Source organism: Pseudophryne corroboree, chromosome 4 (assembly GCF_028390025.1).
Source record: "Pseudophryne corroboree isolate aPseCor3 chromosome 4, aPseCor3.hap2, whole genome shotgun sequence".
Taxonomy (NCBI): Eukaryota; Metazoa; Chordata; class Amphibia; order Anura; family Myobatrachidae; genus Pseudophryne; species Pseudophryne corroboree.
The window spans coordinates 615,421,155-615,445,135 of record NC_086447.1 but is presented as its reverse complement, the minus strand read 5'-3'; the positions used below and the strand labels follow the sequence as shown (position 1 = coordinate 615,445,135).

General features: G+C 49.0%; 1 protein-coding gene across 2 annotated transcripts in view; it reads left to right on the top strand.

Moving 5' to 3' along the window:
- The window catches only part of SYNJ2 (synaptojanin 2), a 468,795-nt gene that overhangs the window by 252,452 nt on the left and 192,362 nt on the right, over nt 1-23,981 (top strand). For both annotated transcript variants that reach the window (XM_063917654.1, XM_063917655.1), the window contains exons 7-8: nt 4,820-4,916; nt 18,663-18,835. In XM_063917654.1, the coding sequence (XP_063773724.1) occupies nt 4,820-4,916; nt 18,663-18,835 (270 nt within the window). The remainder of the gene's footprint in view (nt 1-4,819; nt 4,917-18,662; nt 18,836-23,981) is intronic.

Here is a 23,981-nt window from a genome sequence, read left to right as displayed (position 1 = left end):
TCAGATACTTCATCTGATGAAGATGGCGCATATACTGACCCCTCAGACACTGATGCAGATGCTTCTGATGGGGAATCTATAACTCAAGTGGATATTCCTGACCTCTTGGAGGCTATCAGGCTGATTCTTCAGATTGATGATGATGATGAAGAGCACCCAACTACCTCTAAGAAACCAGATAAATTCAAGCCTCAGAAGGTTACGAAATTAGTTTTGCCATATTCTGACCACTTAGTGGACATACGTCAGGAATCCTGGGAATATCCAGGAAAATAATTCTCCCTGTCTAAGAAGATGCTAGCTCATTATCCCCTCGCTGCAGAGTTAAGTAAAAATTGTGAAACTCCGCCACCGGTGGACTCACAAGTCACACTTCTGGTGGTATCATCTGCTCTGCCTGTCACTACCATCACCTCTCTGAAGAATTTGACGGATAAGCATGTGGAGGGTTGCTTGAAGTCTATTTACACTCTTGCTGGAGCTGTACACAGGCTTACTATTGCGGCCTCTTGGGCCGCTAAAGCTTTAGAGGCCTGGGTTCAGGAAGTTGAAGCGGAACTGCCATCTCATTTTCCTGATAATGCTAGAGTGTGTCTTTCATACATTATTACAGCCTCTCATTATATTCAGGAGGCGGCATCTAATGCAAGTATGCTGGCGGCCAAACCGTCTACTACGTCTATTCTGGCTCGCCGGATCCTCTGGTTGCGGTCCTGGTCGGTAGATCTGGACTCTAAAAAGACCTTGGAGGTGATCCCTTCTAAGGGAAACATACTTTTTGGGGAAGACCTCAATAAGATTGTTGCTGACTTAGCATCCGTGAAGACTGCATGTCTACCTAGTACTACACCTTCAGCTCTGAAGGCTGAGTACTTCCTTTCGTTCCTTTCGACCTCCAGGTAAATCGAAGGGTCAGGTGTACCCGAAACAGGCTTGCAATGCCAAATCCACGAAGCCCAAACCTAAACGTGCCTGGGCTGCCCGTCAGCCTGCTTCCAAAACAGACAAGCCTGCTGTATGATGGGGCCCCCCCTGGGGGATCCCAGCGTGGGAGGCCGACTTCTTAAATTTGCACAGGTATGGTTACAGACCACTTCGGATGCCTGGGTAAGGGAAGTCGTCGCTCACGGATACGCCATCTCTTTCAAGAAATGTACTCCTCGCCAGTTTTGCTTGACAAACGTCCCTGCAGGTCCGGTAAAAGCAAAGTATCTCCATCTGGTGGTACAATCCCTCCTAGACATGGGAGTGATAGTGCCGGTGCCTCTGTCTCAGAGAGGCAGGGGGTACTATTCAATGCTGTTCCTAGTTCCGAAGCTGAATGGTTCTTCTCAGCCCATTCTCAATCTCAAGTCTTTGAACAAATTTGTGAAGGTTTCCAAATTCTGTATGGAAACTCTTCGCTCTATTGTTCTGGCTTTGGAGCCCAAGGATTATATGGTAACCCTGGACATACAGGATGCTTACCTGCATATTCCTATTGCAGTGTCGCATCAGCAATACCTACGGTTTGCTATTGGCAACCTACTTTTTCAATTCCAGGCCTTACCTTTTGGTCTGACCACATCTCCAATAATTTTCACCAAGGTCATCACGGCTCTACTCCGCCGTCAGGGTATCGGGATCCTGGCGAACTCTCCAGAGGTTCTTTTCTGTCATCTGGAACTGACGGTCCAATTCCTGCAAGCCCACGGGTGGCTCTTCAACTTGAAGAAATCTTCCCTGGTCCCTGCTCAGAGCATGGTGCACCTGGGAGCACTGGGGGTCATTCCGAGTTGATCGTAGCTGTGCTAAGTTTAGTACAGCTACGATCGTTAACTCAGACATGCAGGGGGACGCCCAGCACAGGGCTAGTCCGCTCCGCATGTCAGCGCGGCCCCCCCTACCCGCACAAATACAAAAGCATTGCACAGAGGTGATGCCTTTGTATTTGAGGAGTAACTCCCGGCCAGCGCAGCTCCTGCGGCTGGCCGGGAGTTGCTCGTCGCCGCGCCCCGCCCCCTGTTCAGCCCTCTCCCGCCTAGCGACCGCTTCTGTCTCAGAGGCGATTGCTAGGCAACGAAAGCTGCCATGCGCCGGCGCTCTGTGGCGCCGGCGCATGCACAATTTTGACCCGATCGCTGCGCTGCGACAAACTGCAGCGAGTGAGCGATCGGGTCGGAATGACCCCCACTATTGGACACCCACAACCAGCGGTTGTTTCTGTCTCCGGAGAAGGTCCTGAAACTTCAGGACAAGATAAGATGCTTCCTCTCCCGCCCACGTGTGTCGATACACTCGGTGATGCAAGTACTAGGCCTCATGGTGTCGGTTTTCGACATGGTAGAGTACGCTCAATTTTACTCCCGCCCTCTGCAGAGGTTGATACTCTCCAAGTTGGACGGCCTGCCTCACCGGATCAGGACTCACATGATCTCCTTGACTCCGCAGGTCCGCTTGTCGCTGACCTGGTGGCTACAGGACCAGCAACTGAGCAGGGGATGTCCCTTCTGGATTCTCAACTGGGTCCTTCTGACGACGGATGCCAGTCTACGGGGCTGGGTCGCAGTGTTGGAGCATCACTCTCTTCAGGGTCAGTGGACCAGGGAGGAATCTCTCCTTCCGATAAACATTCTGGAATTGAGAGCAGTGTTCAATGCATTGACACTAGCCCTGCCTCTAGTACAGAACAAGCCTGTTCAAATACAGTCAGACAACACCACCACGGTGGCATACATAAATCATCAAGGTGGCACTCGAAGCCGCATGGCAATGATGGAAGTATCAAAAATCCTTTTTGGGCGAAACGCCATCTGCCAGCCATATTGGCAGTGTTCATTCCAGGAGTCCTCAACTGGGAAGCGGACTTCCTCAGTCATCAGGACGTACATGCCAGATAGTGGAGTCTTCATCCGGAAGTCTTTCAACTCCTAGTGGACAAGTGGTGCCTACCAGATGTAGACCTGATGGCGTCTCCACACAATCACAAGGTTCCGGACTTCGCAGCAAGGACAAGGGATCCTCAAACAGCGTTCGTGGACGCACTGGCAATTTAATGGAACTTTCGGCTGCCGTACGTGTTCCCTCCGGTGTCACTTCTGCCCAAGGTGATAAGGAAGTTCAAGCAAGAAGGAGGAATACTACTTTCTAATCGCTCCAGCGTGGCTCAGACGTCATTGGTTATCAGACCTGCAGGGTCTCTCGATAGCGCGTCCTCTTCTATTTCCGCAATGCCCAGACCTCCTTGTTCATGGCACTTGTGTCTACCAGGATTTGGCCCGGCTGGCTTTGACGGCGTGGCTCTTGAAGCTTCTGTACTGAGGGCCAAAGGATTTTCTGAGACGGTCATTCAAACTATGTTGAAGGCCCGTAAACCGGCTTCTGCCCGGATTTATTATAGGGTCTGGAATTCCTACTTTGCCTGGTGTTCGACTAACCATTATGATGCATACAAGTTCAGTACTGCCAAGCTTTCGGCTTTCCTGCAACAGGGCCTGGACTCAGGCCTTCGTCTGGCTTCTCTCAAGGTTCATATTTCTGCCTTGTCGATATGGTTTCAGAGAAAAATTGCGACTCTCCCTGATGTTCATACATTCACGCAGGGTGTGTTACGGATTCAACCTCCCTATGTCCCGCCTATGGCTCCTTGGGATTTATCGATTGTTCTGGATGCCTTACAAGAGTCTCCATTTGTACCTCTATAGACCTTAAGTGGCTTACTCTTAAGGTCTTGTTCTTGCTGGCTATTGCCTCTGCTAGACTGGTTTCAGACTTGGCTGCCTTGTCCTGTCTGTCACCCTTTTTGATTTTTCACCGTGACAGGGCGGTTCTTAGAACTTGTCCTGGTTATTTGCCTAAGGTAGTGTCGTCTTTCCACCTTAACCAGGAAATTGTGGTTCTGGCATTTACCACTCCTGGTTTATCCTCCAAAGAGCGGTCTTTGGATGTCGTACGGGCTCTCCGTATTTATGTGAAGAGAACAGCTTCTCTTAGGAGATCTGATTCCCTCTTTGTCCTATTTGGTTTTCACAAACGTGGCTGGCCTGCTAATAAGCAGACCTTGGCCAGATGGATTAAAATGGTGATTGCACATGCTTATGTACAGGCTGGCCTTCCAGCTCCAGCTACCATCAAAGCCCATTCTACTCGGTCTGTTGGACCTTCTTGGGCGGCCCGCCGTGGTGCGACCCTTGAACAATTGTGCAAGGCGGCTACGTGGTCCTCAGTGAACACGTTCATAAGGTTCTATGCCTTTGATACTTCTGCCTCCCAGGATGTCTCCTTTGGACGCCGGGTTCTTTTGCCCGCTACAGTGCTTCCCCCCCATGAGGAACTGTTTTAGAACATCCCGATGTTATCCCTGTGCAACCCCAGTGTACCCCGCTGCAGAAAAGGAGATTTATGGTAAGAACTTACCTTTGTTAAATCTCTTTCTGCGAGGTACACTTGGTTCTACAGGGCACCCACCCTGACGCACTTTGATTCTTTGGGTTTGTATGGCATTAGCCGCTGATACCTTCTCCTGTCGTGAGAATGTGGTGTATGTGTCTACTAACGGTTGTCGTCTCTTTTACCTGCTACTGCATTGGACTGGTTAACAAAATTGAGCTCCTGTGCACGGAGGTGGGGTTATATGGAGGTGGCGCTGTGCATCCTGGGAACAGTCCAAGCTTTTAGCCTGTTGGTGCCTCGGATCAAGATCCAACTCTACACCCCAATGTTATTCCCTGTGGAACCCAGTGTACCTCGCAGAAAGAGATTTAACAAAGGTAAGTTCTTACCATAAATCTCCTTTTTGAATTGCTGTATTATAATTCTAAAAACATATTTATTTTATTAGACATATGATGCTTTTGAAGGAACAGTATGGCCAGCAAGTGATTGTTAATCTTCTGAGGAGCAAAGGAGGAGAAGAAGTTTTAAGTCGTGCCTTTAAGGTAAGAAGTAGCTTCCTGCTACCTACGAATGAAGTCATACCATAATCTAGGTCCAAATGTATTAAGCCTTAACAAGAGATAAAGTGGAGATGTATAAAGGGGGTAATTCAGAGTTGATCGCAGCAGCAAATTTGTTAGCAGTTGTTCAAAACCATGTGCACTGCAGGTGTGGCAGATATAACATTTGCAGAGAGAGTTTGGGTGGGTTATTTTATTTCTGTGCATGGTAAATACTGGTTGCTTTATTTTTACACTGCAATTTAGATTTCAGTTTACCACACCCCAGATAACAAATTTGCTGCTGCGATCAACTCTGAATTACCCCCAAAGAGTGATAACTGACCAGCCAATCAGTTTCTAGCTGTCATTTTTCATAGACAGCCTGTGACATTGCAGCTAGGAAGCTGATTGGCTGGTCAGTTATCACCCTTTATCCATCTCCACTTTATCTCTTGTTAAGGGTAAATACATTTGGGCCATAATATGTTATGGTTTAATTAAAGAATAAACAATTTACAAAAACCAATTTAACAATTTAGGTGAGAATTCAATTAGACGTTGCAAATTACCGTAGCTTATTGATCCCTCGGGGGCTATCCAGTTAGCCCCAAAAGCTAATTTTTGACTGGAGACGGTCAAAAAAAATCCCTAATAACTCACAGACCCAATTTCCCGATAGCATCCACAAAACACACAGGGATCAGGAAACTTATCCTGAATCCAAGTGTTTTCGCCTGAAAAATGGGTTAATTTTTGGCCCAAAAAACCTATGCAATTGAATTGCCCATTTTTCTTTAAGGTCTATAGGCATCCACAGAGAGGACAATCGGGGGGTGGGGGGTGGGGCTGGTGTAGGTTATAGGATAGGACCGGGCAAAAAACAGTAAAGCTTTTGATATTCCAGGATGCTCCGGTCCTTCTCCCTCTACCCCGCATCCAGCCCAGGCTATTCAATATCCTGGCAGCGGCATCCCACCCGCCAGAATGCCAGCAGCAGGGCGAGTGCTAAGAGTCCCCTTGCAGGCGAACACCATGCTGTCTAATTTTTTTTCTCTATCAACTTATACTACCGTTCCCTTTTTTTCCTATAACCCTCAGATACAAGTGTATAGGGGTTCATTGTACTTCACATCTATCAGTATTTGTGAAGGCTGTCACAATGCTATACTTGTTACACTATATTTCTAATAACGAGTGTGTATTATAATGTTATTGCAGCTATGTCTAGCAATGGTAACAAAGAGGCAGCTGCTGGTATCCTGCAAGTCCTGTTCAGCTGGATTATGCCCTCAAGACACTGTACAAAATGGTCTGTGTGCATCTTGCTATATAGCTCCTACCAGCCGACCCCTCCAGCCCCCTGTTCAGAACCCCCCATGGGGGTCTTTTATTTCACAGGTACTGACGCAGATTGCGGACTGTTTAGCAGCCCCCACTTTACCTCCCGCTATGGGATTTCCACCGCAGGTACCCCCTGCTATGGCAGTCACTTCAATGCCCTTTCCCTGGGTGGATGTGCCATCTACCTTTTTGCAGAATCTGGCTAATAACTCTGCTGCCTTTCAACAGATGTTACAGGGTGAAGGCCCCCACTAAGGCAACTACGCATCCTGTACCATCCTCACAGTCCATCCAGCTTTCTGATGCTGAGGCATCATCTGGGGATGCAGATGACACAGATGCATCTCTCCCTGAGTCCCCCTCAGGTGAGGAGGAGCGTCAGTCTACATTGGATAATCCTGCGCTAGTAAGGGCCGTCAAATCGTTTCTTCAAATAAAAGAGGAGCCTGTTCCAAACCCGAAAGCTCCGCTATTTAAGTGCCAGAAGGTTTTAAGGGCTGAATTCCCTCAGTCAGATCATCTTACTGAGGTCACGCAGGAATCATAGAATACCCCTGGTAAAAGGTTCCAGCTACCAAAGCGCCTGGCTTCTTTTTACCCTCTCCCAGCTGCTGATTGTGCTAAGTGGGAAATTCCTCCTACAGTGGATTCCCACATGGCACGCCTGGTCAAAAGCACTACTTTACCTGTCCCGACAGCATCTTCCCTCAAGGAGACTACGGATAGAAAAATTGAAGCATGTCTCAAATATGTCTCTTCTCTTACAGGAGCTATTAACCGACTGGCTGTTGCCACTGCCTGGGTGGCTAAGGCCATTGAAGGTTAGGCAGAGGCTCTGGAAGAAAGTCTCCCTGCACAGTCCAGGCATCAGACCAGCACAAACACCTGGGTACAAGAAGTGGCCTCTCACGAGTGCGCTCTCTCATTCCTGAGACGCACTCCCAGCAGTTCTTTTACACAGGCCATTTATCAGGCCCGACAAATCCCTGGGCCTCCAGAATGTATTCATTCGCTACAGCACTTTCCTGTCCCTTCGTCACAGCGAGGGATGGGTTTTTACTCTACCCTTTTCTTGGTTCAGAAACCCAATGGGTCTCATCGGCCTATCCTCAATCTCAAATCCCTGAACAGGTTTATAAGAGTGGCTAGGTTTCATATGGTAACACTCCGCTCTGTTGTCCTGGCAATGGATCCTGGGGACTTTATGGTGTCTCTGGTTATTCAGGAAACTTACCTGCATGTGCCTATAGCGCCCCCACATTAATGGTTTCTATGGTTTGCAGTCCTCCAGCAACATTTCCAATTTCGGGCACTGCCCTTTGGTCTTTCTACAGCTCCTCAGGTCTTTGTCACTGCAGGAGTCCATGTTTGAACCTCTTGACTCTGTGGACCTCAAATGGCTAACAGCGAAGGCTCTTTTTCTTCTGGCTATTGCATATGCTGGCTATTGGGACTGATTTAGGGGCGCTCTCCTGTTGCTCCTCCTTCCTGGTCTTCCATCGAGACAGAGTTGTCCTTTGAACATGACCTGGCTAACTCCACAAGGTGGTGTCAAGTTTCCACCTTAATGAAGATTTGTGGTTCCGGCCTTCCAATCTCCGTACCTCTCTGTGGGGGAGGCCTCCTTTGATGTGGTCCATGCTCTTCAGATTTACATGGCTCGTACCAGTTCCATCAGGAAAACGGATTCCCTCTTTTGTCTTCTATGGCTTCCACAAGAGGGGCTGGCCAGCAAATAAACAAACTCTAGCCAGGCAGCTTCACATGACTATCGCACAGGCTTACTCACATGCTGACCTTCCTATGATGGATACTGTCTCTGCACTTTCTACTCGCTCTGTGGGCTCTTCGTGGGCAGTCTGCCATGGCGCACCTGCAGAACAACTGTGCAAGGTATACTAATCAACAAAATGCTGCTGGTTCCTTAGTTGAGGAGAATACACCCAAAGACTCCAAATACGTACTAAACCACAGAAAAAGAGAAACCAGGACCCAGCGATTATAGATTTAAAATGTAGTGGAGGGAAAAAAAATCCCCACATAGTCTTAGGGATTTTTTACTTTATCTCTCCTAGACAAACGCTTACAGAGTATTTCTGTCCTGCATGCACATAAAGGTATCTTTCATCAATGCAAACTTAAACTATTCACCAGTAAAATTCCCCTATGCACAGACACTTACATTGGATTTCTGCCTCGCGTTCCCGTAAAGGTATTTTTCGATCCTTCATTTAGACCTCAGGTGAGTAGTTTCCCAAAAATAGGTTCAGCAGGCAGGTATCCACAAATATGGTTTTTAATACATAAAAATCATACAAGTACATAAAACAATTCACTCTTTTTCGTCAAGGTTTCTATGTTCCACAGGGCACTCCTCCTGACACACCTGGCTTCTTTGGGTTCTTCTTTGGGTTTTTCTCTTGGTCACCGGTTCCCTTCTCTGTTGCGTGAGAATGTGTTTGTTTCTTGAGTGTACCAGTCTTCCAGTCTCCTGCGATCTTCCAGTCAGTCTTCCTTCTCCTGCGATCAGATCTTAATTACCCCCATGGTTTTAATAATTTTTCAAGTATTTAAATGATCCCTTAACAAACCATTTGGCTTTCCAAAGCAGCAGTTTACTGCTTGCACTGTATAACCCAACGTGCAAATGAAATGTAACGATGAGTTTTATTGGGTTGACTTGAAGATTCAGAACATTAGATTGTTCATAATCAGCAAATTTAGTTTAAGTAATTAATGATAAAATAATTCAGTTAATCTTGCTATGACAAACACAATTTCTCTGATAAAACACCAGATGCATTTTTTTTAATCCAGGCTCACCACATTTTAGACCTGTTTGGTTGTCCAGGTCAGATACCTTCTTCCCATACACAGAAAACTGTATTCATTTTTATAAATCGTAAGCCTAGTTTGATCATTTGATCTGCTTCTGAGGGTATGATTATAGGGTCTAATTCAAGATTGATTGCAAAACAACATTTTGTAATCAACATTTTCTCTAATGGGCTAAACTATGGGGGTGATTTAGATCTGATTGCTGCTGTGTGTTTTCGCACAGTGGGCGATCGGCAAACCACAACAGGCATCGCCAGACAGCAACAGGCTAGTGCGAAAATTCTAATTGCACAGCCATTTGCATGATGATTGACAGGAGGATGTTGTTTGTGGGTGGCAACTGATCGTTTGCTGGTAGTGTCAGGGAAAACGCAGGTGTGCCCAAGTGTCTTCAGGTAGGGTGTGTGATCTCTGCTCCAGACCAGATCAGCCTGTCCTGATCGCACTGTAGGAGTAAGTCCGGGGCTGCGCACTGACTGCACACAGTGGAAAGATTATTAAATGGTGAGTGTGGTGCGAATGGATTTGCAGCTGTCCGCTGAATGAGGGATATTTTGCAGCTCGGGGTACACATGCGATTACACACTTGCACGGTGAATATACACTCCCCTTGGGCGGAGACTATCTGAATGCAGCACAACAAATTTAGCAGCCCAGTGATCAGATCTGAATCACCCCCCATGTGCATTGCAGGTGAGCCATATATAACGTATAGAGAGAGTTAAGGGCCCCATACACTACTGCGACATGTCCGGCTGACATGTCGCAGGTTATCACCCTGGCAGCCTCCCGAGGATCGCCCAAGATGCATTGTATGCTGTCCCTTTGCATACAATATATCTTGGGCGATCCCAGCCATGCCTGCGGGGTCCGACATATCATGAGTGCAGCACGTTCAATCTGGAGGATCCAATCCGATGCTCATTGGAATGCGCATCGGATCGGATTAGAAACACCTCCAAAATGCCCGATTTTGCCCTATATATCAGGCCAAATGCCCGAAATCGGATGAAATCGGGCGTTATCTTTCTAGTGTATGGGGCCCTTTAGATTTGGGTGGGTTATTTTGTTTCTGTGCAGGGTAAATACTGGCTGCTTTATTTTTACACTGCAATTTAGATTTTAGTTTGAACACACTCCACCCATCTCTGCACATGTTATTTCTTTTTCATCCACTAGGGGTCACTGGAGTACTCTTGGGATATGGACGGGGCGTTAGCAGGGATAGGCACATTTAAATATTTATATTAGTAACCCTCCACCCCCTCCATACTCCCAAAGGTACCTCAGTGTTTTTTTGTGCATCGCCAGGATGGCACACGTGGAGAGTTCTCCACACTTTACTTCTATTTTTTACAGCAAGATTTTTTTCTTTTTGCACGCAATCCCTTCCCAGCTTATTCAGAAGCGTGGGTCCGGGATTGTGGAAGCTGCAAACTGCAGCAATTGGCTTGTTGGTGCTCAGCAGAGTAGCCCCGCCATAGACCAAAATCAGCATTAGCTGATTCCAGCCTGAGGCTACACAACGGAGCTGGACAGAGCTTAGAAGAGAAGCCCCGTCATAGCCTCCTATTGTCACAGGTAATAAGCAGGCAGCTAGCTCATACTGTCGCCGCTCCCTTGTACTTTCTATCACTGGGAGAGTGGGGCTGTCAACTCATACTGCCGCCCCGCCATGTGGGGACTTTAAGTATTTAATGTTATTCACTGTGCTCCCACTGCCCACTCCCCAGCCCAGCCACGGCCAGCCAAGCTGCCGCCACTGGGGGCCTGCTGCTGCTCCCCTGCTGCCTCCCGTGGTTAGTTCCCGCTAACCGCTAGGCACTAGCACACACTGCCGCGGACAGTTTCCAGGCTGCTACGGCTCGCCCCTCACTCACTGACTGCGGACAGCACTCACTGCTGCCGTGGTCCGCCAGCAAGGCCCCTCTCTAAACTGAGACTCTGAGGGGGGAGATCGCGGGAGTGGTCGGGTGGGGGGGTGACACCCACAGCATCACATCGCGGCTCGTGGAAGGGTCATAACACAGCACAAAAGTCCCTGAATAAGCTGTGTCTTGGTTTTAAGAACATGTAAATCCATGCTATCAAGCTATTAAGCCTGAACTGAGGCTTATAGGGATTCTGATGTATAATGGAAAAAGTGTTATAAATACGGACTCTAATATTTATATGTAAAATGTGCTTAGGTTATACCCTGACAAAGTTGCTTTATTATACATAAGGATTTAATGTGTGTGTATGTATGTGTATGCATGTGTGTATATGTATGTGTGTGCGTGTGTGTGTGTATGTATATATATATATATACTAGGTGCTTCATCGCGCCCTACGGGCGCTCTTCACACCGTCGCAAGGGGCTACGCCCCCTTAACTCTTGCATGCCTATCTGGGGTTCAATATTTGTATTATATGGAGTTTTACCTGCATTCCTTTGTTAGTGGTTAAATATTGCACAATGAAAGGGCGTGCGATGGTGAAGGAGGCGCAGCCCCTTGCGACTGCGTGAATAGCACCTGCAGGGCACGATGTACAGAATGTAGCCGGTGCGGGGGGGCCTGCGGATGGGGGAGGGTGTCTGTAGATGCTGCGGGTGGATGGGGAGGCGGATGCTGGGGGTGCCCGGATGGGGAAGGGTCGGGAGGTGCTGCGGGTGGGGGAGGGGCAGAGGAGTGGGGGCTACAGATGGGGGAGGGGTCCAGAGGCACTGCAGGTGGGGGAGGGGCAGGTGCAGGGATGTTGAGGATGGGTGAAGGGTTCCAGAGGTGCTGTGGGATGGGAAGAGGCGGGGGTGCCGTGGGTGGGGGAGGGGTGGGTGAGGGGGGAGACCGCGGATGGAGGAGGGTGTCTGCAGATGCTGCGGGTGGAGGGGGAGCAGGTGTGGGGGGAGACATATATGGGGGGTGGATGGTGGAGGGGGTCTGGAGGTGCTGTGGGTGGTGGAGGGGAGTGGGAGCCACGGGTGGTGTAGGGGGTCTGGCGGCACAGCGTGTGGGGGAGGGGTGGAGTGCCGCATGCGGTGGAGGGTAAGGTGCGGAGGTGTGGTGCATTGGGGAGGGGTCTGGAGGCGCTGCGGGTACTGTACCTGCCAAAAAGGTAGTTGGAGGGTATGCAGTAACAGGGTCAGGACAGGGGTGACGGGGCCAGGACAGGGGCAACAGGACCAGGACAGGGGTGACAGGGCCAGGATAGGGTTGACAGGGCAAGCACAGGGGTGACAGGCCCAGGATAGGGGTAACAGGGCCAGGATAAGGGTGACAGGGCCAGAATAAGGGTGAAAGGGCCAGGATAAGGGTGACAGGGCAAGGCCAGGGGTGACAGGGACATGACAGAACACAGGGCACAGGGGAGATTGGTATTAGGGACAAAACAGTGGTGACAGACAGATGTGTCTTACCGGAGTCACTGCTGCTGGCTGCTGCTGTTCCACTCCAACCTGCTGGTGGAGACTTGGCATGGCTGACTCTCTCAGGCTGGAGTCCTGCTTCCTCTGCCCGTCCGCATCACCCCCCCACTCCTCAGTCACACACGCGGACCTCGCGGCTGCCAGGCACTATGGTAAGGGGAGACTGGGAGTGACTTGTTAGCCCCTAGGAGACACTGCGGCTGGAGGGAGGAGGGGGACGGAACCTGCAAGCAGCGCGGACTTCTGCAGCGCTGCCAGCCGGCTAAAGTGTGTGAAGGAGCAGGGCGCACCACACTGCGGGCGGCAGCGCTGCAACTAGCAGTGGGGTTGCCGGGGCTGAAGATAACAGAGGCAGTACGGAACCTGCAGAGCGGCTGGTGCCCCACAAAACTGCAGCTAAGAAGCGTGGAGTGTGCCAGAAAGTGACGCTCCTCCGCGCCAGAGAGACCCTGCTGAGTTTGCTGATGTGGGGGGTCAAGCACATAGTGAACCGGTGCCCGTCTGTCTGTATGGCATACCCCCTCACACACCCCCATACCTCCCAACTGTCCCAATTTTCGCGGGACAGTCCCATTTTTTTTTGGGTCTGTCCCGCTGTCCCACCCGCGGGCCGCAGTGTCCCGCGGTGGGGGGGGAGGCAGTTGGGAAGCTCCTGTACTCGCTGTTCTGCTTAGCAGAGCAGCGGTGAATAGACGCTGTGCGCATGCGCACAGCGTCTATTTAGTGGAGACAGAGGGAGAGGGGGCATTAGGGGGTACGGATTAAGGGGGGGCCCGGCAGCAGAGCCGGATTAAGGGGGGGCCCAGGGGGTACGTACCGCGTGCCCCCCAGTTTTAGGGGGCCCCCCGGCTGGAGTAGCTCTGTCCCAGCTCTGAAGCTCCCCCGTCCTGCCAGCAACAGCAGCAGCATTGTGCTACAGTCAGCATACGCTGCTGCGTGTTGGCAGGTCTGTGGTGTTTCAGGGAGGCACCAGCCTCCCTGCTTTCTTCTGCCTGTGCGGGTGTGTAGGGGGGAGCGACCACCCCCTCTGGATTTACCCCTAGCTGAAAGGCCAAAATCTCTTAAAAAAGAAAAAGAAAATAAATTTGCATAAGGGGGCGTGGCCACGTGCCCGCGATTAGGCCACTCCCCCAACCCCACAGCAGGCACAGCAATGAGATAGGGCCCCCCTGTCTCAAGTGTCCTGGGCCCCCGGACTCATAATCCGCCCCTGGGGGCATGCCAGTAGCTCACAGAGCGCTGGGCATGCCCCCTCACTGACGAAAACGGGGCATGGCTCGCGAGCACGGGTCCTCCCGCGAAGCCATGCCCCCTTTTAGTTGGCCACGCCCCTTTTCGCTGCACGTGTGTCTTTCCTTCTGCCTGAAGAAAGCTGGGAGGTATGCACTCCTGTCTGCCTGAAGAAAGCTGGGAGGTATGCACCCCTGCCTGTGCCATGGCCATACCATCTGCTTTTGCTCCTAGTCTCCTATAGATTTGCCCAGATCTGTGACTCATTTGACTAACTCCGCCCAGTGTTGTGACTCCGCCCAGCGTTAGCAAATGAGGCACAAAGTCACAGATTTGGGCTATTATATAGGAGATAGATAGATTAACAAGGCTGTAGTTGCATGACCAACACAGCTCAAGTTTGGCCTGCAACAGGATCTTCCCTTAGACCAGCTTATGCTTCTTGCTGATCACATTTGTGAATCAGCTGAGCGTTTAGGTCCAGCTTCTATGGACGTTAGCCAGGTTAGTTCTTGAGTTTCATGGCTGCGTTCTTGGCACGCCGAGGCAGAGTCAAAACGAGGCATGGAAGCGTTGCCTTGCATTGGCAAAATGTTATTTGGTCCTGAATTGGAAAACTGTATTTCTCAGGCTACTGGGGGGAAAGTCTGTTATCCTGCCATTGACCACACCAGTTCCTAAAAGGAAATACGCTGGACCAGCGTTCAAATCTTTTATACCTCAGTCCTTTTGTGGCCGTGCTCGAGAAACAACCGTACAGAGTAGACGTGGTAGAGGATGTGGTTTTCAACAAACCACTAACCGTCGTCAGGACACAAAGGGCGCTGACAAGCCAGTAGCATGACGGGCTTCTAGCCCGTCTTGGATCTTCAGTTGTGGGAGCACGCCTTCAGACGTTTCACTTGGCGTGGTTTCACACATCCACGGATGGGTGGATCCGCAATTTAGTGGTCAAAGGTTGCAAAATAGAGTTTAATTGTCTACAACCAATACGGTTTTTCAAGACAGGTCTGCCGGTGTCAGGAGACAAAAAGGCGGTTCTTCAGACCGAGATTTAGTCTCTCGTAGATTCAGCAGTTTTGATTCAGGTTCCAGTTCATCAACAGGGTCAAGGTTATTATTCCAGTCTTTTTGTAGTACCAAAGCCAGACGGTTCGGTGAGACCGATATTGAAACCGAAGGGGCTCAATCAGTATGTCACTTACTACAGATTCAAGATGGAATACCTGTGGTCAGTGATTGCAGGTTTAGAACCACAGGAAATCATGATTTCGCTGGATCTCAAGAATGCGTACTTACACATTCCAATTTGGCCACTGCATCAGTCGTATTTAAGGTTTGCAGTGCAACAAAAGCATTTTCAATTTCAAGCACTACCGTTTGGCCTCTCCTCAGCACCTCGGGTATTCATAAAGGTGATATCTGTGATGGTAGCTCATCTCAGATCCCTCTGAGTGATATTAGTTCCGTACTTCGACGACCTTCTCATCAAGCTCCGTCTCAACAAATACTCCTTCATCATGCCTTACTAACGTACAATGGCCCTCATTCTGAGTTGATCGCTCGCTAGCTACTTTTAGCAGCCGTGCAAGCGCATAGTCGCCGCCCATGGGGGAGTGTATTTTCACTTTGCAGCAAACATATTTTGTGCAGAACAAGACCGGCCCTGTAGTTACTTATTCTGTGTGATGATTGCTGCGGCGAGTGACACGGTAATGATGTCAGATACTTGCTTAGAAAACGCCCGGCCACGCCTGCGTTTTTCCAAACACTCCCAGAAAACGGTCAGTTGCCACCCAGAAACTCCCACTTCCTGTCAATCTCCTTGAGTTCGGCTGTACGATTGGAATCGTCGCCAGAACCAGTTCAAAACCACAAAGGACTTCGTAGCTGTATGACGCGCGTGCGCATTGCGGTGCATGCGCAGATTAGCCATTTTTTTCACTGATCACTACGCAGCGAACAACGGCAGCTAGCGATCAACTCGGAATGACCCCCACTGTACTCTTTCAGCATGGATGGATTGTCAACTTCAAGAAATCAGCCTGGTTCCGTGTCAAACAATTCACTTCCTAGGAATAATTCTGAATACGGTAGATCAATGGATTTACCTGCCAGAACTGAAAGCACAAACTATTCGTCATCTGGTAGTTAGTGCTCAAGCCACGGACAGTCTCTGTGTATTTGTACATTCGACTGTTAGGAAAGATTGTGGCGTCTTTCGAAGCACTTTAGTTTGGAAGATTTCACTCACGTCCTTTTAAACTCCATTTTCTCGCACAGTGGTCAGGCTCTCATCTACTGATTCATCAGATGGTGCGGTTGTCTCCAAGGGCCAGAGTATCACTACTCGGGTGGCTCCACATACACAATTTCACCACGGGAAAAAGGTTCGGAGTTTGGAATTGGCTAATTCTGACGGTGGACGCAAGTCTCAGAGGTTAGGGAGCAGTGGTCCTACATGGTCAGCTTCAGGGTCTATGGTCAGACCGAGAAAGATTACTGTCAATAAATGTCCTGGAACTCAGGGAAATTTACAATGCACTGTGACAGGCAGTTCAAATGCTCCAGTCTCAGACTGATCAAGTTCAGTCAGACAACGCGACAACAGTCGCATACATCAACAAACTAGGAACTTGAAGTCACAAGGCCATGCGAAAAGTTGCCCGAATCCTGAATTGGGCCGAGCATCACCAAGTGATATTATCGTCAGTGTTCATTCCAGGAGTGGATAACTGGTAAACAGATTATCTCAGCCGTCAGGATAATCATCCGGAAGAATGAGCTTTATATCCAGAGGTGTTCCAGATGTTGGTCCAGAGGTGGGGTTACCCACAAGTGGATCTAATTGCATCTTGCCAGAATCATCAAACTCCCCAGTAAGTGTCCAGAACAGGAGATCCAAAGGCAGTGGCAGTGGATGCTCTCAGAATACTGTGGCTGTACAGCCGCGTGTATCGGTTTTCACCGTTTCCACAACTTCCTTGGTTGCTAAAGCGGATCAAAAGAGAATCTACGACCGTCATACTAGTGGCCTCTCGTTGGTCTCGGAGAGCGTGGTTCTCGGATCTCCGCGGTCTACTCGCAGTCGATCCCTGACCACTGCTGCTACGTCTAGACCTACTACAGCAGGGTCCGTTCTTTTACCCCGATTTACCACGGCTGCGTTTGACGGGGTGGCTGTTGAAACCGCTCTCTTAAGACAAGAGGGCATTCTAGAGTCGATTATACCAACCATGTTATGTGCTAGGAAGCCAGTTACAGTAACTCATTATCACAGAATTTGGCAAGCTTATATAGGTTGGTGTGAAGCTCGGTAGTTTCCGACAACATCTTCTTTCAAGTTATCCCGTCTTTTGCTCTTTTTACAGGCGGGGTTAGATGGAGGTCTACGTTTAGCTACACTAGAAGTGCAGGTCTATGCCTTGTCAATTGTCTCAAAAAGGCGTTTGGCTCTTTTGCCAACAGTTCACACATTCCTGCGAGGTGTTCAGCCTCCATTCATTCCACCTACAGCTCCATGGGATTTGAATCTAGTTTTGGATGTTTTTGCAGTTTTCAATTTTTGCATCACATGGATGTTAAGTTTCTAACGTGGAAAACATTATTTCTCCTAGCCTTAGCTTTGGCTAGGCGTGTTTCAGAATTGGGTGCCTTGTCATGCAAGCCACCGTATCTGGTATTTCACGATCACAGAGCGTAACTTCGGATGAATCCCGCCTGTTTACCAAAGGTAGCATCTTCTTTTCACATCAATCAGCCAATCGTAGTTCCTGTTTTCAGAATGTTCAGCAACGCCAGCTACTTTGGACGTGGTACGCACACTTCGCGTTTATATAGCCCGATGCAGTCAAGATACGTTGGCCAGCTTCCAAGCAGACCTTGGTTACATGGATTAAGCTGACTATTCGTCAGGTTTACTTTCATGCTAGTCTACAACCGACTGCATCCGTTTTCATCACATTCCACATGTTCTGTGAGAACGTCATGGGCAGCAGCTGGTGGAGCTTCTGTGACACAACCTTGCCGTGCAGCTACATGGTCATCAGTGCACACGTTTGTGCGCTTTTACAAGTTTGATACGTTTGCGACATCAGCATTTAGCTTTGGCCGTCTAGTGTTACAGGTGCCAAACAGCTCTCCCGCCCAAGGGGGTAACTTTGATACGTCCCAAGAGTACTCCAGTGACCCCTAGTGTATGAAAAAGAAAATAGGATTTTGGTACTTAACCAGATAAAGCCTTTTCTTTGAATCAACAGTGGGCACTGGACAACCACCCAGAGCAGTTTCACCTGGCTTGTGGTAAGTTCAGTAGATTTTATGGTAACACATTCTCACCGACTTGTTCAAATGTTAAGGTGATTGTTATGATAACAATCACCGTAACATTTGAACAAGTCGGTGAGAATGTGTTACCATAATGGACAACTATAAAGTTGACACATAACATAACGGACAACTAAAAAGTTGACACGACAATAGATAACAATGTTATCTATTGTCGTGTCATCTTTCTAGTTGTGCGTTATATTATGTGTCAACTTTATAGTTGTCCGTTATGTTATAATGTTATATGTAATTCTCAATTGTTCATCCCTTCTATCGCTCCTGTTCGGCTCAGTAAAAAAACACTGAGGTACCTTTGGGAGTGGGCGGAGGGTTACTAATTTAAATATTTAAATGTGCCTATCCCTGCTAACACTGCGTCTATATCCCAAGAGTACTCCAGTGCCCCCTGTGGATTCAACGAAAAGGATTTATCTGGTAAGTATCAAAATCCTATGATTTGCCCCCCCTCTCCCTGCAGTGCACATGGTTTTGCCTATTAGAGGAAAATTTTGTTTTGCAATCAACCTTGATTTAGGTCCATAGCACCACTTACATGTATTGCTGACCAATAACCTTTAATACTCATTTATGTTTACCTTTAGAAACTACTGTGGGCTTCTCTGCATGCAGAAGACGTGCCAATGATAAACTTTGATTACCACCAGATTGTGAAAGGAGGGAAGATTGAAAAGCTTGAAAACTTACTTAAACCCCAGTTAAAGCTCAACTTGGAAGAGTTTGGAGTCTTCACAAAGGGAGAAAATTTAACAACATGGTAAGGGTTATTGCTTGTTGACAGCATGTAACATTCCTACCCATTATATTGAATTATACAATACTTCAGCAACAATGGCAATTTTTGGAAGTACAATGCTAGACTGGCTAGCATCATCTGAGGAACACTACACCTGGAGTTCTCCCTAATCAATATAGTAGAGGCATGCTAGCTAGCACCTCCCAAGGATCACCACTTACACTTGGGGTTCTCTCCAATCACTGTAGTACAGGCATGCTGGCTAGCATTCCCTGAAGAGCACCACTTATACTTGGGGTTCTCCCCAATCACTGTAGTACTGGTAGGCTGGCTAGCATTAGCTGAAGAGCACCACTTATACTTGGGGTTCTCCCTAATCACTGTAGTAGAGGCATGCTAGCTAGCATTACCTGAAGAGCACCACTTACACTTGGGGTTCTTCTTAATCACTATGCTACTGGTAATTCTGGTTAGTATTACCTAAGAAGCACCACCTGCACCTGGAATTCTAATAACTTCAGTACTGGTAGTCTGGCTACAGATGTGTCCTCATACGTCACTGCAGTCATGCCAAACAGCCCATCTCTGTGCACCAGGTCCATTTAGACTCTGATAGCTTTAGGCATCTTTTTTGGCAAAAAGGCATTTTAGTTGCAACATGATGAGGCTAAGACGCACCAGTAGAAAGTACTGATTAATTTGATATTCATTCTGTCCATCTATATAACTAGATTCTGTTCATTCTGTCCAACTATGTAACTCAATGCAATTTGTTCTGTCCGTCTATATCAGGGGTTCTCAAACTTTCACTCTGGGACCCCGCCTGACAATAAAAATCATTACAGGACATCAACAAGTTACTGCAGAATGGCTGCCACACATACATGGGCAGCAGACCACACATTCACAGTATCACTGCGGAGGCACAAAACAGAATTAAAGTGACCACTAATGTGATTACTTAATTCTTACACACTGCAGGAACGAGCTTCTTTTGGAGCCCATGTCACAGCATGTGTTTTTTAATACATTTATGCTAATGTCATTTCTCTGACGTCCTAGTGGATGCTGGGAACTCCGTAAGGACCATGGGGAATAGACGGGCTCCGCAGGAGACTGGGCACTCTAAGAAAGAATTAGGACTACTGGTGTGCACTGGCTCCTCCCTCTATGCCCCTCCTCCAGACCTCAGTTAGAATCTGTGCCCGGCTCGAGCTGGTTGCACACTAGGGGCTCTCCTGAGCTCCTAGTAAAGAAAGTATTTATTAGGTTTTTTATTTTCAGTGAGATCTGCTGGCAACAGACTCACTGCTACGAGGGAATTAGGGGAGAGAAGCGAACCTACCTGCTTGCAGCTAGCTTGGGCTTCTAGGCTACTGGACACCATTAGCTCCAGAGGGATCGAACACAGGCCCAGCCTCGGTCGTCCGGTCCCGGAGCCACGCCGCCGTCCCCCTTGCAGAGCCAGAAGACGGAAGATTCCAAGGAGAAAATCGGCGGCTGAAGACTCCGGTCTTCATTAAGGTAGCGCACAGCACTGCAGCTGTGCGCCATTGCTCCCCATGCACACCACATACTCCGGTCACTGATGGGTGCAGGACGCTGGGGGGGGGGGGCGCCCTGGGCTGCAATTAGATTACCTTAAAAATGGCAAAAAAAACACATAATATAGTCTAATAAACTATATATGTGTAAAAATCCCCTGCCATAATATTAATAAAAGAGCGTGAGAAGTCCGCCGTGAAAGGGGCGGGGCTATCTCCCTCAGCACACTGGCGCCATTTTCTCTTCACAGTTCCGCTGGAAGACAGCTCCCCAGGCTCTCCCCTGCAGTTTCCAGGCTCAATAGGGTAAAAAAGAGAGGGGGGGCACTAAATTTAGGCGCAATACTGTGTATTATAGCTGCTATAGGGAAAATCACTTTGTGTAGTGTAAATCCCTGTGTTATATAGCGCTGTGGTGTGTGCTGGCATACTCTCTCTCTGTCTCCCCAAAGGACTTTGTGGGGTCCTGTCCTCAGTCAGAGCATTCCCTGTGTGTGTGCGGTGTGTCGGTACGGCTGTGTCGACATGTTTGATGAGGAGGCTTATGTGGAGGCGGAGCAGGTGCCGATAAATGTGATGTCACCCCCTGCGGGGTCGACACCAGAGTGGATGGATATGTGGAAGGTATTAACCGACAGTGTCAACTCCTTACATAAAAGGTTTGATGACATAACAGCTGTGGGACAGCCGGCTTCTCAGCCAGTGCCTGCCCAGGCGTCTCAAAGGCCATCAGGGGCTCAAAAAACGCCCGCTACCTCAGATGGCAGACACGGATGTCGACACTGAGTCTGACTCCAATGTCGACGACGACGAGACTAATGTACATTCCACTAAGGCTATCCGTTGCATGATTACGGCAATGAAAAATGTGTTGCACATTTCTGACATTAACCCAGGTACCACTAAAAAGGGTATTATGTTTGGGGAGAAAAAGCAACCAGTGGTTTTTCCCCCTTCAGATGAGTTAAATGAAGTGTGTGAAGAAGCGTGGGCATCCCCTGATAAAAAATTAGTGATTTCTAAAAAGTTACTAATGGCGTACCCTTTCCCGCCAGAGGACAGGGTACGTTGGGAGACATCCCCGAGGGTGGATAAAGCGCTCACACGCTTGTCAAAAAAGGTGGCACTACCGTCTCAGGATACGGCCGCCTTAAAGGAGCCTGCGGATAGAAAGCAGGAGGCTATCCTGAAGTCTGTATATACACACTCGGGTACTATACTGAGACCTGCTATTGCTTCAGCGTGGATGTGCAGTGCTGCAGCAGCGTGGTCTGATTCCCTGTCTGATAATATTGATTCCCTTGACAGGGACACTATATTGCTAACCATAGAGCATATTAAAGACGTAGTCTTATACATGAGAGATGCACAGAGGGATATTTGTTGGCTGGCATCTAGAATAAATGCAATGTCCATTTCTGCCAGGAGAGTATTATGGACTCGGCAGTGGACAGGTGATGCGGATTCTAAAAAGCACATGGAGGTTTTGCCTTACAAAGGTAAGGAATTGTTTGGGGATGGTCTCTCGGACCTCGTTTCCACAGCGACAGCTGGGAAGTCGACATTTTTACCCCAGGTTCCCTCACAGCCAAAGAAAGCACAGTATTATCAGGTACAGTCCTTTCGGCCCCAGAAAGGCAAGCAGGTTAAAGGCGCGTCCTTTCTGCCCAGAGGCAGGGGTAGAGGGAAAAAGCTGCACCATACAGCCAGTTCCCAAGAACAGAAATCCTCCCCTGCTTCCACTAAATCCACGGCATGACGCTGGGGCTCCACTGGTGGAGCCAGGTGCGGTGGGGGCCCGTCTACGGAACTTCAGCGACCGGTGGGTTCGCTCACAGGTGGATCCCTGGGTTCTCCAAGTGGTATCTCAGGGATACAAGGTGGAATTCGAGACGTCTCCCCCTTGCCGTTACCTCAAATCAGCCTTGCCAGCTACTCCCCCGGACAGGGAGGTGGTGCTGGCGGCAATTCACAAGCTGTTCCTCCAGCAGGTGATAATAAAAGTTCCCCTCCTTCAACAGGGACGGGGTTACTATTCCACAATGTTTGTGGTACCGAAACCAGACGGTTCGGTGAGACCCATTCTAAATTTAAAATCCTTGAACACTTATATAAGAAGGTTCAAGTTCAAAATGGAATCGCTCAGGGCGGTTATTGCAAGCCTGGAAGAAGGGGATTACATGGTATCACTGGACATCAAGGATGCGTACCTGCATGTCCCCATTTACCCACCTCACCAGGTGTACCTCCGATTTGTGGTACAAGACTGCCATTACCAATTCCAGACGTTGCCGTTTGGTCTGTCCACGGCACCGAGGGTATTTACCAAGGTAATGGCCGAAATGATGATACTCCTTCGAAAGAAGGGAGTTCTAATTATCCCATACTTGGACGATCTCCTTATAAAGGCGAGGTCCAGGGAGCAGTTGTTGGTCGGAGTAGCACTATCTCAGGAAGTGCTACAACAGCACGGCTGGATTCTGAATATTCCAAAGTCGCAGCTGGTTCCTACGACGCGTCTGCTGTTCCTGGGTATGATTCTGGACACAGAACAGAAGAAGGTGTTTCTCCCGGAGGAGAAGGCCAAGGAGTTGTCATCTCTGGTCAGAGACCTCCTGAAACCAAAACAGGTGTCGGTGCATCACTGCACGCGAGTCCTGGGAAAGATGGTAGCTTCTTACGAGGCAATTCCATTCGGCAGGTTCCATGCAAGGATCTTTCAGTGGGATCTGTTAGACAAATGGTCCGGATCGCATCTTCAGATGCATCGGCTGATCACCCTGTCCCCGAGGGCCAGGGTGTCTCTGCTGTGGTGGCTGCAGAGTGCTCATCTTCTAGAGGGCCGCAGATTCGGCATACAGGACTGGGTCCTGGTGACCACGGATGCAAGCCTCCGAGGTTGGGGGGCAGTCACGCAGGGAAGAAACTTCCAAGGACTATGGTCGAGTCAGGAGGCTTCCCTACACATAAATATTCTGGAACTAAGAGCCATTTACAATGCCCTAAGTCAGGCAAGACCCCTGCTTCAAAACCAGCCGGTGCTGATTCAGTCAGACAACATCACGGCGGTCGCCCATGTAAACCGACAGGGCGGCACAAGAAGCAGGATGGCGATGGCAGAAGCCACAAGGATTCTCCGATGGGCGGAAAATCACGTGATAGCACTGTCAGCAGTGTTCATTCCGGGAGTGGACAACTGGGAAGCAGACTTCCTCAGCAGGCACGACCTCCACCCGGGAGAGTGGGGACTTCATCCAGAAGTCTTCCAACTGATTGTAAACCGTTGGGAAAGGCCACAGGTGGACATGATGGCGTCCCGCCTAAACAAAAAGCTAAAAAGATATTGCGCCAGGTCAAGGGACCCTCAGGCGATAGCTGTGGACGCTCTAGTGACACCGTGGGTGTACCAGTCGGTTTATGTGTTCCCTCCTCTTCCTCTCATACCAAAGGTGCTGAGGATAATAAGAAAGAGAGGAGTAAGAACTATACTCATCGTTCCGGATTGGCCAAGAAGGACTTGGTACCCGGAACTACAAGAAATGATCTCAGAGGACCCTTGGCCTCTGCCTCTCAGACTGGACCTGCTACAGCAGGGGCCTGTCTGTTCCAAGACTTACCGCAGC